We start from the raw sequence: 19,531 nt of genomic DNA, 5'->3' as shown, positions 1-19,531 counted from the left end.
ATTGTACTTATTTTTTTCCTCAACTTCTTTGAAAATATTCTCAGCAGTACTTGTTCCACAGAAACTATTTATAGTGGCTAACTTTTCACTTACTTCAAATATAATGTTGGCTCCTCAAAAAGCCAGCAACTGAGCAGTGTCAGTGATATATGTCAACCCATCGAGAACCAGGGAAAACTACTCAAAATAATCTACCTTATTTTTTAATTGACTGTGGATGTTACTCTCAATGTCTGTAACTATGAGCAACTGTTCTCACCAAATGGCGGCCTTATATAAGTTATGCAGTCTCAATACATTTCTTCCACTGCTACAATCAAACATGATATAATTAACTCAAAATCCATAAACGACTTTCTTTGCTTGGCCAATGAATGAGCCACTTAAAAACTTACTTTGGTTTCATTCTCACTTTTCATATTTTAGTTTTGTGAAAAAATTCTGCTAAAACAAGATATTTTGCTTTATATTTTCTAGTTTTTCTGAATGTTGCTTTCCTATTAGTTGGGAATATTGCGATGAGTGCTCAGTCTGCTAATGTTGACATATTTTGTATTTTCCAGCACTATTTAGTGTCATAGCATTAAAAAACACAATGCTGTGGCATCTAATTTGAATATAAAATAACTCACAGTCCACTGTTCCTTAAAAACATCGCATTCAAAGTCCACATTTCTCTTATTTTCTTGTTTTGAGATGATGTGTATGCAATGGTATTTTTAAAAAATAGGATAAAGTGAAACAGTACAGCAAAACTCAAACATGCTCTCAAATTCTAACAGCATCACCGAGATTTGTAGAATGCTGAGCAGCAGGGTAAAGTGATGAGGGTGCACATTTGGTTTCTGTAGCAGCTACCATCACTATAACCTAAGACATCCTAAACAATAGGTAAACATGACAGTCAGCCAGTTTGTTACGATAAGGCTGGACGAGGTGGCTCACACCTGTAATCCCAGCACTCTTGGAGGCCGAGGTGGGCGGATCACCTGAGGTGTTCAACACTAGGCTGGCCAACATGGTAAAACCCTGTCTCTACTCAAACCACAAAAATTAGCCAAGCGTGGTGGTGGGTGCCTGTAATCACAGCCACTCAGGAGGCTGAAGCAAGAGAATCGCTTGAACCCAGGAGGTGGAGGCCGAGATCATGCCACTGCACTCCAACCTGGGTGACAGAGTGAGACTGTCTCAAAAAAAAAAGTAGGTAGCCGGGCACGGTCGCTCACACCTGTAATCCCAGCACTTTGGGAGACCAAGGCGGGTGGATCACCTGAGGTTGGGAATTCAAGACCAGTCTGGCCAACATGGCAAGACCTTGTCTCTACTAAAAACACAAAAATTAGCTGGTCATGGTGGTGGGCATCTATAATCCCAGCTACTCTGGAGGCTGAGGCAGGAGAATCGCTTGAACCCGGGAGGCTAAGGTTGCGGTGAGCTGAGATCGTGCCATTGCACTCCGGCCTGGGCAACAAGAGCGAAACTCCGTCCCAAAAAAAAAAAGGTAAACAAAAGGGCATGTCAATGTTCCAATAAAACTTTATTTATAGACACTGAAATTTGAATTGCATACCACTTTAACATGATGCAAAGTATTATTCTTCTCTTGATTTTTTCCTAACCATTAAAAAAATATACAGAACATTCTTACCTTATGGACAATATAAAAGCAGATAGAGGGTCAGATTTGGCCTATAATCTATAGTTTGTCCACCTATGCAATAAAAAAATCCACAAAAGAACTTCAAGTAGCATTTTACGGAAGAAGAAATCCATATGAACTGTGCCCTTGTACTTTTATTCCATTTGCGTGTCTGTATTTAGAGTGTGATTCTCATAGGCAGCATACAGGTCTCTTTGAATATCTGAATAGGGTATTGAGACCATTTTCATTTAATGTGGTTATCAATATTATTAGGTTTAAATCTCTCATTTTGCGATTTGCTCTTTATTCCGTATGTTCTTTGCATGGTTTTCCTATTTTTCTGCCTTCTTTTGGATTAAAATTTTTTAGTTTTCTATTTCATCTCTTTTTGGAGGAGTAAGGAAAGTGATACTGCTAAGTATAATGTTTTGTTTTGGTATTCTAGTGGTTACTTTAGGTTTTATAGTACCCATCTTTAACTTATCACAGTCTACCTTCAAGCAATACGATGTCAACTTACAGTGTAAGAAACTTAAAATAGTGCAGTACTTCCAGTTTCCCCTCCAAATCTTTTGCTATTGTTGTCATATAGTCTCCTAAATATGTAATAAACCCATACTACATTGTAATTGGTTTTGCTTAATAATCATCTTGGGGGGAGGGATGGCATTGGGAGTTATACCTGATGTAAATGACGAGTTGATGGGTGCTGACGAGTTGATGGGTGCAGCACACCAATATGGCTCATGTATACATATGTAACAAACCTGCACATTGTGCACATGTACCCTAGAACCTAAAGTATAATAAAAAATAAATAAAAAACTCATCTTTTATTAAAGAATTTTAAATAAATATGTAAAGTCCTATATATTTACTCATGTAGCTAACATTTCTGGTCTCTTCATTCCTTATTCTAGGTACCTATTTCCATTGGTATCATTCTCCTTCTGCATCTAGTTCTTTTTTTCACCTTTCTTATAGCGTAAGCTTGATAATGACTAATTATTTCAAGTTTCTTATGCCTGAAAAGTCTTTATTTCACCTTAATTTTTTGAAATATATTTCCACCAGTTATGAAATTTGAGGTTGACAGTTTTTTCTTTTCATCCTTTCTTTCTTTCTCTCTCTCTCTCTCTCTCTCCTTCTCTCTTTCTTTCTTTCTTTCTGAGACATGGTCTCACTCTGTTACCCAGGCTGGAGTTCTGTGGTGTGATCACTACTCATTGCAGCCTTGACCTCCCAGGCTCAGGTGATCCTCCCACTTCAGCCTCCTGAGTAGCTGGGACTATGGGCATATGCCACCATGTCCAGTTAATTTTTTGTAGATACAGGGTTTCACCATGTTGCTCAAGCTAGTCTCGAACTCCTGGGCTCAAGTAAGCTGCCTGCCTCAGCCTCCTAAAGTGCTGGGATTATGGGTGTGAGCCACTGCACCCAATAATCTCAGCACTTTGGGAGGGCGAGGCAGGCAGACCACTAGGTCAGGAGATCGAGACCATCCTGACTAACACAGTGAAACCCCGTCTCTACTAAAAAATGCAAAAAAATTAGCCAGGCGTGGTGGCAGGCACCTGTAGTCCCACTCCAGCCTGGGTGACAGAGCGAGATGCCATCAAAAAAAAAAAAAAAAAAAAAAAGATATTGCTCTACTGTCTTCTCGCTTGATTTTTTTCAATGAAGAATTTATTGTTACCCTTATCTTTTTTCCTCTGAACATAATGGATATTTCTTCCTTTGCTTTTAAGATGCTGTCTTTATCACTGACTTTGAAATGTGATTATGATAGGTTTTGATATAGATTCCTACTTATTTCTTATGCTTGAAGTTCACTTAAATTCTTAGATTTATGGGCATATAGTTTTCACCAAATTTAAAAAATATATTGACCATTATTTATTCAAGTATTTTTTTCTGTCTTTCTAGTCTCACCTCTCCTTCAAGGACTCTAATTCTACATATATTAGGCTGCCTGAAGTTTTACCACAGCTCACCAATGCTTGCTTCATTTTTTTTCTGCATTTATTTTGAATAGTTTCTATTGCTATGTCTTCAAAACCAATGATCTTTTCTTCTTCAATATTTAATCTTCTATTGATCCTATCATATATATTTTTCATCTCAGACATTATATTTTTTATTTTTAGAATTTTAATATGGATCTTTTTTATATCTTCCTTATCTCTTAACTACTCTAATATGTAATATATATATTGGTAGTAGCTTTTTAAATTGATAAGTAAAAGTTTTATATATTTAGGGTATAAAAATGATGTTTTATATATGTAGTCATTATGAAATGGATAAATTAAGCTATTTAACATATGCATTATTTCACATACTTATTTTTTATGTGGTGAGAATACTTAAAATCTATTTTCTTGGTAATTTTCAAGTTTACAATCTATTATTATTAATTATAGTTACCATGATACACAATAGATCTCTTAAACTTATTCCTCCTAATTGAAATTGTGTATCGTTTTACCAACATCTTCTCAACCCCCTGAATCCCCACCTCCTAGAAACCATGATTTTACTCTCTGTCTGTATGAGTTTGGCTTTTTTAAATTATATATATAAGTGAGATCATGTGGCATATCTAACATTTTGTCAATTCTGGGTTGGTGTCCATGGATTCATTTTTATCCTTATCATAGGTCTTATTTTGCTACTTTGCATACCTGGGAATTTTTTTTTTTTTTTTTCCAGACAGGATCTCTTTCTGTCACCCAGGCTCAAGTGCAGTGGCATGAACACAGTTCACTGTAGCCTTGACTTGGGAGCAGGCTCAAGCAATCCTCCTGCCTCAGCTTTCCATGCGGCTAGAATGAGAGATACATGGCACCACACTCAGCTAATTTTTTTATTTTTATAGAGACAGGGTCTCACTTTGTTGTCCAGGCTGGTCTTGAACTCCTGAGTTCAAGCGATCCTCCCACCTTAGCCTCCCAAAGTGCTGGGATTACAGGTGTTAGCCACCATGCCCAGCCCCCTGTCAATTTCTGACTATATGCTAAACACTGTGAATTTAAAATTTTTGGTGCTGGATATTTTTATATTTCTATAAATATTCTTAGGTTTTGTTGTGGGATACAGTTAAGTTACCTGAAAATAGTTTGATCTTTCTGGGTCTTGGTTTTAAGGTTTGTCAAGCAGGACTGGAGCCTACTACAAAGGCAAAACCTTTCCACATACTCTACCTAATGCCCTGTGACTCAGAAGGTTTTCCAGTCTGGCTGCTGTTACCAGGCACTAATCCCAGTCCTGACATGTATGCACTGTTCAGCTGAATACTCAAGAAGGACCCTCTGCAGATATCTAGATTTCTCATTCTGTGACTCTCTCTCTTCTCTAGTATTCTTTGCTGCAAACTCTAGCTGACTTAGATTCCTGAGATTCTCAGCTTTGTCTACTCAACTCAGAGTCTGTTGGGCTCTTTGCACTGCCACCTGGAAACTCTTCCAAGGGAGTAAGCCAGAGCAACCACAGGGGTCATCTTCTTTGTTTGCCACCTCTGCCCTTGGTTGCCTTATGCTCAGTGTCTTGAAAAACACTGGTTCATGTATTAAGTCTATTTTTTGTTTGGTTTTAGATGAGAGGATAAATCCTTGTTACTCCGTCTTGGCCAGAAGTAGAAATTCTACCATATGGAATTCTTATTTCTATAATTCCACACTGAGTTTCCTTCCTTTTATAATTTTCTTATCAAAGTGATATTCCCCACATCTAGCATAGTACCTAAGACATAGTAGACACTCCATAAATAATTGTTATCTGAAGAATTACTTAAACAAAACATTTTGTTCTTAATTTCAAAAAAACTGTATTTTTGTGCTTCTTGCTAAAGAATCTAAGAAGTTTAATTAAATTTCTTCTGATTCCAGTTTTAAATTCTTTCCAGAGGTACACTATTTTTCTGGGTCTTTAAGACCACATTCCATTTTCCTTCAGTCCTTGTAGTAGTTCTCAAGGCCAAGAGTCTCTTATTTTCTGTTTATTCTTCTTGGAACAGAAGAAATATATTCAGATCTTTCTCATTGTGCCACCACCACCAAAAAGCAGGGTTTGTGGTTTGTTCTCGGCTGCACTGACTGAACATTTCAATAAGTTTGTGGTAATTTAAACTAAAATGAACTATAGAAAGGATATAATTCTATTTTCCAGAAGCAGATTAACACAAGAATGGAAAATCCAAGTTTATTAAGCAAGCAAAGATATGCAAGAACAAGCCACTTCGTAGAAAGTTCTTGTGTCCCAAACAAAAAACTCAAATAGAGAACGCTGTCTCATCAAAAATCTGTCAAGTTCACTCTTGGATATTTTTAGAAATTAGGTTGGTGTGTATAGTCCTTAGACAAACTGTAAGTGACAAATATTTGTATAGTGTGGCTCTGTAAAATATTTCTACTTCTTTCCCTAATACACTACTCGAGTTTATGCATGAAAACTACAATGCTCAGCAAGCTTTTTGTCTTTACTTTTCTTATTGTCTACTCCTTTTATTTATTTATTTTGAGACAGAGTCTCATTCTGTTGCCCAAGCTGGAGTGCAGTGGCATGATTTCAGCTCACTGCAACCTCCACCTCCCGGATTCAGGCAGTTCTCCTGCCTCAGCCTCTTAAGTTGCTGGATTACAGGCACCTGCCATCACGCCCAGTTAATTTTTTTTTATTTTTCGTATAGATGGAGTTTCACCATGTTGCCCAGGCTGGTTTTGAACTCCTGACCTCAGGTGATCCACCTGCCTCAGCCTCCCAAAGTGCTAGGATTACAGGTGTGAGCCGCTGTGCACGGCCTCTACTCCTTACTCTATTTCCTTTTACTTTAATGTCTAGAGCTGGAATGCATGGTTTAAGTGTGTGTGCGTGTGTGTATGCTTGTGTGTGTGTGTGTGTGTGTGTGTGAGAAACAGGGTCTCACTCTGTCACCCAAGCTAGAGTGCAGTGGCATGATCCTAGCTCACTGCAACCTCGAACTCTTGGGCTGAAGGCATGCTACCGCCTCAGCCTCCCAAGTAGCTGGAACTACAAGTGCACACCACTGTGCCTGGCTAATTTTTTCATTTTTATGTAGAGACAGAGTCTTGCTTGGTTGCCCAGGCTGGTCTTGAGCTCCCGGGCTCAAGTGAACCTCCCACCTGGGCCTCCCAAAGTGCTGGGATTATAGGTATGAGCCACCGCCCAGCCTAGAGCTGTAACTTTTTTTTTTTTTTTTTTTTTTTTTGAGACAGAGTCTCACTCTGCCACCCAGGCTGGAGTGCAGTGGCACTATCTCGTCTCACTGCAACCTCCACCTCCCGGGTTCAAGCGATTCTCCTGCCTCAGCCTCTCAAGTAGCTGGGACTACAGGCGCCCACCACCACGCCCGGCTAATTTTGTATTTTTAGTAGAGATGGGGTTTCACCATGTTGGTCAGGCTGGTATCAAACTCCTGACCTCAGGTGATCCTCCCACCTCGGCCTCCCAAAGTGCTGAGATTACAGGCATGAGCCACCGCACCCAAGTGAGCTATAATATTTAAAGTTAATAGAACACAAACAACAGACGGTAATGAGGAATCAGGAACTATATTATGGTTACCTAATAGGAAATATCCAAACAGAAAAGAATAATGCCCCAGTGGATATGATTTATCCTTTTGACAATATAGGTACTGTGCCAAGAATTGAAATCCAAAAAATTAAAAATCATTGCCTTCAAAATATTAAAAGAAGCTACCAAGTGGAAATTAATACATGTATCAAGGCCTACAAAATATAACCCCCTATCAAGTAATTGATGACAATAATTCTTGGTAATATTTAGATAAAACAAATTTTATATTTAAAGAGCAATGAATACCTTATTCTCAACAAAACATAATTATAGTTTTAAAAAATAGCTCCAATGATTGCACATCACAATATATATAAATTTTATGTAGCTATAGGAGCATTTAGTATTTTTTTAGGAGCACTTTCCAGTAACCAAGGGCAAAGACCAATATTTCTTTATTGTACCCCTGATTTTAAACACAGTACTTTAGTGGATGGACATTTTAAGGGATAAACACAAAAGCATTACCCTATGGTTTTCATGGATACACTTATATGCATTAATAAACACTAAAGATGAATTGTGGAGACATGTATTCAATTCAAAAGACCATAGTAGGGAGAGGAATGGGCCTGGAAAAGAGGAAAAGTTATTCTTAAGGTCAGCTTTACGGTAAGGAAAAGCAACAAAATTTGAAAACAGGAGCCTTGTCATTTCCCTAGAAGAGAAACTGGACCATCTAGGGGCTCATTCGGAAAAGCAAAGTGGGTGAAGCCTGAACCCTACAGCCTATTACAAATACAGCTTTTCTTTGGGAATTCTAAAGAGTGGTGAACCCCAGCGCGCCTCAGGGAAACTCCTTTTGCCATCTATTCAATTCACCAGCGATCTCCTCCAGTCCCAAGGCTTAGATGGCCACACATCTACCGACAAGGCCCAGGCTTAGGAGCACGTCCCTGAACTGAACGCCACACTCCAGACTGGTCCTCCTACCTGGAGCTTGAGATGACCCCGCACCAGGAGCATTTAGTATTTATGGAAAGACATAGAAGGCCTCCAACAACGCCAAGAACTTAAGGTCCACAGCATCTCACCCATTGTCTAGTCCATATGACTCTGAAACTTACGGTGGGGGTGGGAGGCAGAGGAGCAATGACAGTGTATTAGTCAGCTAGGGCTTTCATAACAAAGGACCACAGACTAGGGGGCTGCAACAACAGACATTCATTTCCTTACAGTTCTGGAAACTAGAAGCCCAAGAGCAAGATGTCGGCATGATTGGGTTTCACTCAGAGGGCCTTGACTTGTAGTTGGCTGTCTTCTGTCTGCATCCTCACATGACCTTCTCTCTGTGTGCAATGTCTGCTGTGTCCAGAATACCTTTTTTTTTTTTTTTTTTTTTTGAGACAGACTTTCGCTCTGTCTCCCAGGCTGGAGTGCAGTGGCATGATCTTGGCTCACTGCAACCTCCGCCTCTGGGTTCAAGCGATTCTCTTGCCTCAGTGTCCTGAGTAGCTGGGATTACAGGCGCGCACCACCATGCCTACAGCCTGTTACAAATACAGCTAATTTTTGTATTTTTAGTAGAGACGGGGTTTCACCATGTTGATCAGGCTGGTCTCAAACTCCTGACCTCATGATCTGCCCGCCTCCACCTCCCAAAGTGCTGAGATTACAGGGGCGAGCCACAATGCCTAGCTCAAATTTCCTCTTCTTATAAGAGTACCAATCAGGTTAGATTAGAGCCCACCTTAAATACTTCACTTTAACTTAATTACTCCCGTATCTATAATTTATTTATTTATAGTTACCTTATCTCCAAATACAGTAACATTCCTTTTTTTTTTTTTTTTTTTTTTTGAGATGGAGTCTGGCTGTGTTGCCCAGGCTGGAGTGCAGTAGCACGATCTTGGCTCACTGCAAGCTCCACCTCCCGGGCTCACGCCATTCTTCTGCCTCAATCTCCCGAGTAGCTGGGACTACAGGCGTCGGCCACCACGCCTGGCTAAATTTTTTGTATATTTTTTAGTAGAAACGGGTTTCACCGTGTTAGCTAGGATGGTCTTGATCTCCTGACCTCGTGACCCACCCGCCTCCACCTTCCAAAGTGCTGGGGTTACAGGCCTGAGCCACCGCGCCCGGCCCAAATACAGTAACAGTCTGAGGAACTGAAGGTTAAACCTAAACATATAAATGGCGGCGGGGGCGGGGGGACACAATTTAGTCTATAACATACATCACCATTTATCTCTTTTATCCTTAAACTTCCAGGGGATGAAGTGTAAGTCAGCATTATGTGCCAAATGGAATCCCCATTTAGGCCCATGGTTCTTTTTTTTCTTTTTTCTTTTCTTTTTTGAGACGGAGTCTCGCTCTGTCACCCAGGCTGGTGTGCAGTAGCGCCATCTCTGCTCACTGCAAGCTCCGCCCCCCGGGCTCACGCTATTCTCCTGCCTCAGCCTCGGAGTAGCTGGGACTACAGGCGCCCGCCACCACACCCGGCTAATGTTTCTGTATTTTTAGTAGAGACGGGGTTTCACCGTGTTCGCCAGGGTGGTCTCAATCTCCTGACCCCATGATCCGCCAGCCTCGGCCTCCCAGCCCATAGAGTTAGTGTATCATACCCTTAAACACTTAACCAGGCTATCTGTCCATCTTAGTTTTCAGTATTTCATAATTTTTTGAGTGTTTGCTGTTGTGTGTTTTTAGGTTTTTGAACTTTTCTTAGATATTTTAGTGAGAAATTGGAAAATGTTTCAGTCATATCCAGATACAGGCCTGAAACTGAAACCACAAAGATTTTCGGAATTAGGCAGAGCCCTGGAGGGAGGGAGGATTTGTTACTGTTATTTTTTAATGAAAATGCCAATTTTTTGATAGTTTGGTGAAAATTGATGTAATCTTTTAGGGAAGCAATTTGGCAATACCCATCAAGAATTTAAGAGTATATACACCTTTTGAAATTTCTTCAGTGGTTTATAACCTGTTACTACAATCATTTATTTTGACTCAAATTATCCCAGATGTAGCCAATGGAAGTCCCTTCAAGTTGGGAGAATTACACCTTTTAAGGTGTAATTCCAGTTAGAAATTTAACAGCAGGCCATTTTTAAAGGAACAAAGATTTTTTGTAAAGATGTTCATTACATCTTTATTTTTAATAATGAAAAATTGAAGGCAACCCAAATATTTTTGGAGAATATTTAATGATTGCAGTATAATGTACAAGGATTAAATAAGAATATAAAACTGCCTGCAGATAATAAACCGAATCTGAATGTGTATAAGTATTTATGTCTAGAAGCATGTAGATTTTAACTTTATCTAAACTTTTTCTAATGATCCTGTTTTCATGATCAGAACAAAAAAATATAATTCAAAGTGTGGTCGATTCTACCTGTCTTTCCAGTTAAACAGGGGCCCTCATTTTTTAATCCTAGCACTAAAGAACTTAATGTTTCAGCTTATTGCTTAAGTATCATACATCCCACTGAAAGATGATCCATAAGATGTGTAGTTCTTATAAAAATTATAAAAATAATTCTACATATTTGAAATTATTTTAAAAATTTATTTTACCTCATACTATGATGTTTCCAACTCCTTTTCTCTCTTGATATTGCCTCTTAGATCTTTACTGAGTGAAACCAATTTATAATGTGCAAAAATGGGATCAGAGAAATCTTATCCAAAGTACACACTTTAATGAATATCCTTAATCATTCAACTCATCACTACCATGATAGAGTGGCTAAGAGTGCTGGCCTTCCGTCAGTTTAGGGGAAGGGGTAGGGCTGGGGTTTGCAGCCCTGATATTATGACACCCAGTGTGGTGGCAGCCCAGTGCAGGGAAGCAGAGCCAGAGCAGGATGAGGAGGGTGTCCATGCAGGGAAAAGGCAGGAAACATGAAAGCAGATGTGTTACCCACAGAGAGATTAATCACATAAATCAATCTATTAAAGACAATGGGAGCCAGTTCTCTCCCTTGTGAAGAGAGGGATAATAAATATGGAAAAGGAGAAAACTGGAAATAAACTTACAATGTTGACTTGGAATTGGAGGTATTGATATGACTCATGAGTTTCAAGAAATATAGAGAAACAAATATAGAGGTAAATGTGTGCATGTATCTATCAATACACACAAACACATTCTTTAGTTTGGCCACTGACATTCCAGTAATAATGAGTACAACTAGCACCATATCTTGACTGCTAAATAAAATTATCCACTAAAAGAACCTAGGGATCTTTGGAGAAATGACTAATTCCAGAAGTAGAGCAGAGACAGTACCAGATGAAACTGGAAAATCATTTTGTGTCAGAAAGTAAGGACATATTCCAAAACTGATAGGGATATGTCAAAGGACAAAGCCAACTTGATGGGACTTCCACTGGCCACACGTGGGATAATCTGAGTCAAAATAAATGATTATAGTAACAGGTTACAAACCACTGAAGAAATTTAAAAGTCATTAGTTCATACTGCAATAAATAAATCAAAAGTTTGATGAGAAATTGGATTTTGACATAGCTTCAAAGTGCCTCAAAACATTTATTAATTACAAAGGGAGAAAGAACAACTTCATAGTGGAGAAGCCTGGAAGAAACCATCTTAATTAATTATACAAGTACACAGTGCCTGGAATAGGACCAATCAAAATTGCATGCCACTTGATAGGATGCAATGAGAAGAACACAGCGTTACTTCTCTAAGATTCTTACCAAAGACACATGATTTGAATCTAATTGTGAGGAAATATCAGATAAGCTAAAACTGAGAAATATTCTGCCAGATACCTGGCTTGCGACCTTCAAAAAAGTCAATGTCATGAACATCAAGTTAAGAATGAAGAACTATTCCATACTAAAGGAGACTAAAGAGGTGTGACACCTAAATGAAATGTGATTCCAATGTAGATATCCTTTCACTATAAAATGCATTATTGAGACAATTAATAAAACTTGAAGGAAGTCTAAGCATTAAATGATAGTTATGTAATTTCCTGATTTTGATCATGGTATTTTGGATAAGAGAGAGAATGTTCTTGTTTATGAAACACCATCTCTAAGTATGCAGAAATGATAGAGTATCAGGTCAGCCACTTAATCCCAAGTGATTCAGGGAACAAAGAGTTTTTTATCCTCTGGTTACAAGCATATGGCTGTTATTTTGTCTTACTACTTTTGTTTCCTCATCTATTGTACAGTACTAGTGATAGTATCCATCTCTTTGCATTGTTATGAGATTAAATAAGATGGTAAAGTGCTTATTTAGTGCCTGAAGTTGGGCCTTTATCCTATTTTGGCCTGCTTTTAGTGTGTCTTCCCTTCTGCCCTACTGTTTCCTGTCCATGTTGGTTTCCTTTCCATAGCAACTCTTGCCTCTCCAACACAAAGCTTCATGCTCCCAAGAGCACTGAGTCAGACGGCATGAGTTATTCCATGCATGATTATACTATCTTCACCAATAGAAAGAGATAATTTGTGTGAAAGGTAAATGTACAAAAAATATACAAAAATCTCATTTTTACAGTTCATAATGCAAATTGTTTCCATTCAAATAGAAGTTAATAATTCACTTTAGAACATTTTTTAAGGTGAGTTAGATTCTATTGCAGTGAATACCTAAGCTAAAGTATAGCATTTTTCCCTTTTTACTCTCCATGAAATAGAATATGTAAAACCTTCTAAAAGAATTTATATGCATAACTCAAGCTATCTTTTTCAAATACTTAAATTTTAAGTACATATTGGTTATGCATGTATGTAAAACTGGTACTTTAATGCTATTATTTATTAAAATATTGATTTTCTAGAAAGTTCCTAGCAAATGTGATTACAACTTTATAAATAAGAGATAGTAAAAAAATGCTTAACTAAAGATAGACTCTTAGTTTTCTGTAATAGTAACTATGATTCTGTCATTTTTCAAACATCAGCTTTATTACCAAGAACTTATCTGTAAGTTAGTGTTGAAGAGGTGTCAGGGTATAGGTATCTATGTGTATGCACAAGTAAGTTGTTTTATTATTGCTGGGTGTTTGGGTGTAAGGAAACAAGAAGAGTGTGGGTATGTATCTATCACTGAGAAGACAAAGGAAATTCTGTAACTTCAGCTTTCAACACACTCAACTTGCACTGGGCTGTAAAATCCTGCTAAACTATTTAAGGAGAGGTCTCAGAGCAACATGCAAGTCTCCCTTTAAGGAGGTGGTATTTGATTTCAGATTGTCTGTTCCTATCATGCTTCTATACAGTCTTCTATGGTGTTCCCCTAAACTAAAGTCCAGTTCATTTGGACATCTCAATATTGGACATCAAGACATGAAAATAAAGTATATTTCCTTAGTTTAGGGCATTTTTAGGCAGGCGGATCACCTGAGGTCAGGAGTTTGAGACCAGCCCGGCCAACATGGCGAAACCCCATCTCTACTAAAAATACAAAAATATTAGCCGGGCTTGGTGGCGGGTCCCAGCTGCTCCTGAGGCTGAGGCAAGAGAATCACTGGAACCCGGGAGTCAGAGGTTGCAGTAAGCCGCGATTGCGCCCCTGCACTCCAGCCTGGGTGACAGAGTGGGACTCCCTAAGTAAATAAATAAAAATATGTATCTTATTTAATCTCACAGTATAAATTCAAGGTATAAATTTAAGTATAAATTCTCTTTTAAAAAAGTCTACCTTGTTTTGCCAGGAACTATAATAGGAACCCTTGTAAAAGTAAAGTTAATTGAGTTTTTTCCCCCAAAATATATCTGATTATAGGCAACAGGTTCCAGGATTGGCGTCTTGACACAAAATGCAACTAACATGGGACTTTCAGTTATCATTTCTTTTCTATATGGATGGGAGATGACACTCCTGATTCTGAGTATTGCTCCAATACTTGCCGTGACAGGAATGATTGAAACTGCAGCAATGACTGGATTTGCCAACAAAGATAAGCAAGAACTTAAGCATGCTGGAAAGGTAAAATGAAGACTGTTACCACCATCGTAACATTTAAAGAGAAAGAGTCAGAACTTTATGATATGTTAACTATATGATATGTTAACCATCTTTATGATCTATTAACTTCATCTCTTAGGGATCTGTAAAGTGATATGTATTCACAGAGAAATGCATACAGACCAATTTAGGATAGAAGGTAGATATGTTATAGCAATAGGGTACATGATTTAGAGCACAGGCTCTGGAGTCTAATTAGCTGAGTTAGAATCCAGATTCTATCCTAATGAATATGTGATATGAGCAAGTTATGTCAACCCTTTGTAGACTTCAGGTTTCTCATCTGCAAAGTGGGAATAATAAGAGTATTCACTTACAAGTTTTTGTGAATATTGCATAAAACACAATGTTATTCTATGCAAAATACTTAGAATAGTGTCTGGAAGACAGTCAGCACTTACTAATGTCAGCCATTATTACTGGGGAAGTTTTCCAACATCATCATTCCCCATTTTCCGGTCATTGAATAATCAAATTTTCTTGAGCAATTTTTCTGAATATTTTATTTTTCAAAACAAACAGGCAATTCAGCAGTTACTGAATGCAAGGCAATGCACCGATATTGATAACATATAAAACAAGGCTTTAGAGACAGGACCAATAAATGAACAATTTATTTAATCATTTGAAAAATACCAAGACATACAGGTATTTAAGCTTCTTAGGATCAACCATATTCATATGAATATTATATTGGAGACTGAGGGAAACATTATTGTGGTATCATAACACCTAAGAATTGAAAGAGACATCATCTGACCCAACCATTAACCTGAAGTAGGAGTCCCTTGCACAACATCCCTGTCAAATGTCCATCGCCATCTCCTACCACCTATTCCTCCAGTGGCAGGCAGTACATTCCTTTCCCAGGCTGCCTGTGCTTGGATAGTCTTGGGTGGTAGGCAGTTCTTTTCCTTTTCTTTCTTTATTTCTTGTCTTATTTATTTATTTATTGTTGGACTTCTATCTTACTCTTCTTGGCTTTCATCTTGGTAGAGGTCCAAAATTTGTTTTTCATGACAACCCTTTAGCAGCTGAATCATTGTAAACAAGGAGTCTTCTATTAACTCTACATCCAGGTCTTCAAGATGGTCCTCACACCCGTAATCCCAGAACTTTGGGAGCCGAGACGGGCGGATCTCTTGAGGCCAGGAGTTTGAAACCAGCCTGGCCAACATAATGAAACCCCGTCTCTACTGTTAGCCTGGCATGGTGGCACCTGCCTGTAATCCCAGCTACTTGGGAGGCTGAGGCAGGAGAATCACTTGAACCCAGGAGGAGGAGGTTGCAATGAGCCGAGATTGCACCACTGCACTCCAACCTGGGTGACAGAGCACGGCTCCGTCTCAAAAAAAAAAAAAAAAAAAAAAAAAAAAAAGAAAGAAAAAGGTGTTCCTCTCCTGATACTGTTTCAGAGCTCTTGGCTACACTGGTGTACATCCTCTGAATAGCAAAATGATGTTAATATCCTTTACAGTCTGTATCACAGTGAATGTGTCACAATTGGCATAGCATAAATATCATACATATTCATGAATAGGAATGCCAAGCACATGACTCACTGTAATCTCATTTGCCTGAGCCTTAGACCTTTCCACCTTTCTTGCACAAGATAAGAACCCTTGGATTGTTTGCTTGTGCTGTATAGTCTGAACTACCTAACAAATGTTCGCCTCAGAGACAGTAAACAGTTGTTTAGACCTCCTTGTCTAATTTAAACATTGCAATAATGTATACAATTTCTAAATTAATGAGGCCTAATTGTTTTCCTCATCTTATTTTTTATGTCATGAGCTTTTGTTGTATATGTACCCTTTGACTTTTCCTTTATGTGTCATTAGAGCAACCTCAAACTATACAACAAACAACTCTAATCAAATAGGTAATTGGAGGCATTTTCCTGTGGCTTTTAATAAGTCAATTTACCAAACATCAATTTAGAACATAGACTAATAAAATGTATCGATCCTTCTTCAGTTGCATGTGTGGATTTGGACAAATTATCAAATGTTTAGTTTTTAAGACTTTGAATGGGCTGGGTGCGGTGGCTTACGCCTGTAATCCCAACACTTTGGGAGGCCAAGGCAGGTGGATCACAAGGTCAGAAGTTCAAGACCAGGCTGACCAACATGGTGAAACCTTGTCTCTACTAAAAATAAAAATATTAGCTGGGCGTAGTGGCACACGCCTGCAATCCCAGCTACTCAGGAGGCTGAGGCAGGAGACTCTCTTGAACCAGGAGGCAGAGGTTGCAGGGAGCCAAGATCGGACCACTGCACTCCAGCCTGGGCAACAGAGCGAGACTCCATCTCAAAAGATTTAAAAAAAAAAGAAGAAGAAGACTTTGAATAGCTTAATTAGTTTTTAGTTTTTTTAATGACTATTTTCTAAGGGTCTGTAATAATATTCATCCTGTCTCCATTGTGAAAAATTGTCACAAATTTGTTTTATGTTCATTCCTTTTGTTTTTCCTCAAACAAGTTTTCAGCATTCTTATCCATTTTCTTCACATACTGCAGAACGTTGCAAATGGAGGTTTCTTTGAGTCCATTTTTAAATTAATGAGAATTTTTAAAAAACCAACATCAAACTTGGGAGCAGAATCCTTGTGTCCTCACCACAGTCCAGAAATCTAGTTCCCTCCTGCAACCCAACTTCATCCTCAGAGAAGGCCAAGTGTCTACCTGGTCTTTTCTGTCCCACAGTCCACTCTGCCAATCTGGAAACAGAATGTGAAAACAGGAAGTTTCTCTTTGAAGCCAACACATGTTCTCATGTCCGAAAAGCTATTCTAAACCAAAACTCTCTTCCATTTTGAATCCCATGTAATTATGCATTCTCTTTATAAACTACATAAATATGGAGAAGTATTCATCACATTTGAATTAAATGCCTTTTCACATTCACAGACACCAATATGAAAAATGACTTTATCTCATAAAGAATTTTATAACCACATGCCATGTTACTTTCCTGTAATGTTCCTGAGTCCTTTTAGGTTGCTGTTTTTAATTCTTTGCTAGAATAAGATAATTATGTGATTATCTCTGCTATCTTTTTGAGACACAGAAGTCTCACTCTGTTGCCCAGGCTGGAGTGCAGTGGCATGATCTCAGCTCACTGCAACTTCCGCCTCCCAGGTTCAAGTGATTCTCGTGCCTCAGCCTCCTGAGTAGCTGAGATTACAGGCACGTGCCATCATGCCTGGTTAATTTTTGTATTTTTAGTAGAGACAGGGTTTCACCATGTTGTCCCGGCTGGGTCTCAAACTCCTGGCCTCAAGTAATCTGCCTACTTTGGCCTCCCAAAGTACTGGGATTACAGTCATGAACCATTGTGCCTGGCCTCTGCTCTCTTTTACTTGAATTGTTTCATAATTTGTAGGAAGCTCCTTTGCATGTGAACATAATGCTCACTAATGTTTTATTCTTCTGTCTATGGAACAAGTTTAAATTGAAATTCAGTAAAAACTTGAATGGGGCTAAACTTAGATAGTAGACTAAATCTCAATAAGACATTTTCCTTAAGCTTATTATCCTAAAGTGTCATTTTTCTATCTTACTTTCTGGGAGGAAAGGAAGCTAACAATACTTGTCAGGAAAACTTACTGACTTGATATAATTAATATGTCTCCAGTGTGAGTGACTGGAATTCACAAATGGGAAAAGATTCACCATTACTAATTTTATTTCTATATTGTATTGTCCTATTTTATAAGATAGCAACTGAAGCTGTGGAGAATATACGTACTATAGTGTCATTAACAAGGGAAAAAGCCTTCGAGCAAATGTATGAAGAGATGCTTGAGACTCAACACAGGTGATTGTAGATTCATGCTGACTTCAAACATTTAATTTTGTTCTGTAAAGGCAGTACTCTTGAATGACTCCAGTGGTTTGCCTGCTAATTCATTTGCTCTTGAGTCTTTCCTAATAACGGCCATGTCATAATTTCTCATATGACTTCACCAAGAGACACTAGAAGAGGAATTGAGGGCAAGCACAATTAGAATAAGTATTTTAGGTCCTCTCACATTACCATTAACTATCTGTTACTTAGTATACACATTTGTCTCATCTTCCTGAAAGAATATTAATGAAATAACATACGCAAGAAAGAAAATAAAATTGCGGGCTGGGCGCTGTGTCTCACGCCTGTAATCCCAGCACTTTGGGAGGCTGAGGTGGGCAGATCACTTGAGGTCAACAGTTAGAAACCATCCTGGGCAACATGGTGAAAGCCTATCTCTACTAAAAATGCAAAAATTAGCCGGGTGTGGTGGTGCACACTTGTAGTCCCAGCTACTCGGAGGCTGAGGCAGGAGAATCACCTGAACCTGGGAGGCAGAGGTTGCAGTGAGCTGAGATCACACCATTACACTCCACCTCCAGCCTGGGTGACAAAGCAAGAGAAAAGAGCTCAGCCCTTTACGCTAAATCCCTAAAATAGTTTACATTTTAAATACGAATATATACATAATAAATGCACTTACTCTTTTAATTTTAAACTAGTCCTCCTTATCACATTGACTTAGTGATGCTTTTTATATTACTTTATCAGAAAGACAGCTTTGTACTGTTTTGGACTCATACTTGTAGTTGGCACCACGCTTTAATTTCCTCTATTCTGTGAATGAAAGATTATAATAGACAATTAGAAAATCCTTCTAAATACTGCTAAACCAAATCTAAACTCTTACACTAGCCATCCTTTCACAGGCTTTGCCCATTCATTTAACAGTATGTAAAGTTAAATTTGTTACACGGAACTAGAGAGTACATGACTATAGAGAAAAGAATTATAATATTATCTGTCTTTTCTCAAAGATTTCTCAGTAGTTAAAAAAAAAAAAATCACTTTCTCTTTAATCATTCAAAAAATGCCTTTCTACTAAATTATAACATTTCAAAGTCCTCTCTATTTATTATTCTACATTTATTAAATTGACCTTGCTGTAATTCATGCCTTATTATTTGGTAAATTTTGTACATTCCAGACATACCTCGAAGAAAGCACAGATTATTGGAAGCTGTTATGCATTCAGCCATGCCTTTATATATTTTGCCTATGCAGCAGGGTTTCGATTTGGAGCCTATTTAATTCAAGCTGGACGAATGACCCCAGAGGGCATGTTCATGTAAGTCGTGGAAATAGTCCGGACCTGGTGGCTCACACCTGTAATTCCAACACTTTGGGAGGCCAAGGCAGGTGGATAACTTGAGGTTAGGAGTTCGAGACCAGCCTGACCAACATAAGAAAACCCAATCTCTACTAAAAATACAAAAATTAGCTGGGTGTGGTGGCAGGCACCTGTAATCCCAGCTACTCGGGAGGCTGAGGCA

General features: G+C 38.5%; 1 protein-coding gene across 1 annotated transcript in view; it reads left to right on the top strand.

Moving 5' to 3' along the window:
- ABCB5 (ATP binding cassette subfamily B member 5) overlaps positions 1 to 19,531 on the top strand; it is a 127,461-nt gene that overhangs the window by 82,998 nt on the left and 24,932 nt on the right. The window contains exons 20-22 of the mRNA XM_007981925.3: positions 13,947 to 14,150; positions 17,908 to 18,008; positions 19,186 to 19,326. Of these exons, the coding sequence (XP_007980116.2) occupies positions 13,947 to 14,150; positions 17,908 to 18,008; positions 19,186 to 19,326 (446 nt within the window). The remainder of the gene's footprint in view (positions 1 to 13,946; positions 14,151 to 17,907; positions 18,009 to 19,185; positions 19,327 to 19,531) is intronic.

The sequence above is a fragment of the Chlorocebus sabaeus genome, chromosome 21, assembly GCF_047675955.1.
Source record: "Chlorocebus sabaeus isolate Y175 chromosome 21, mChlSab1.0.hap1, whole genome shotgun sequence".
NCBI lineage: Eukaryota > Metazoa > Chordata > Mammalia > Primates > Cercopithecidae > Chlorocebus > Chlorocebus sabaeus.
The sequence above is the reverse complement of the archived record's forward strand: the minus strand, read 5'-3'. Positions and strand labels throughout refer to the sequence as shown.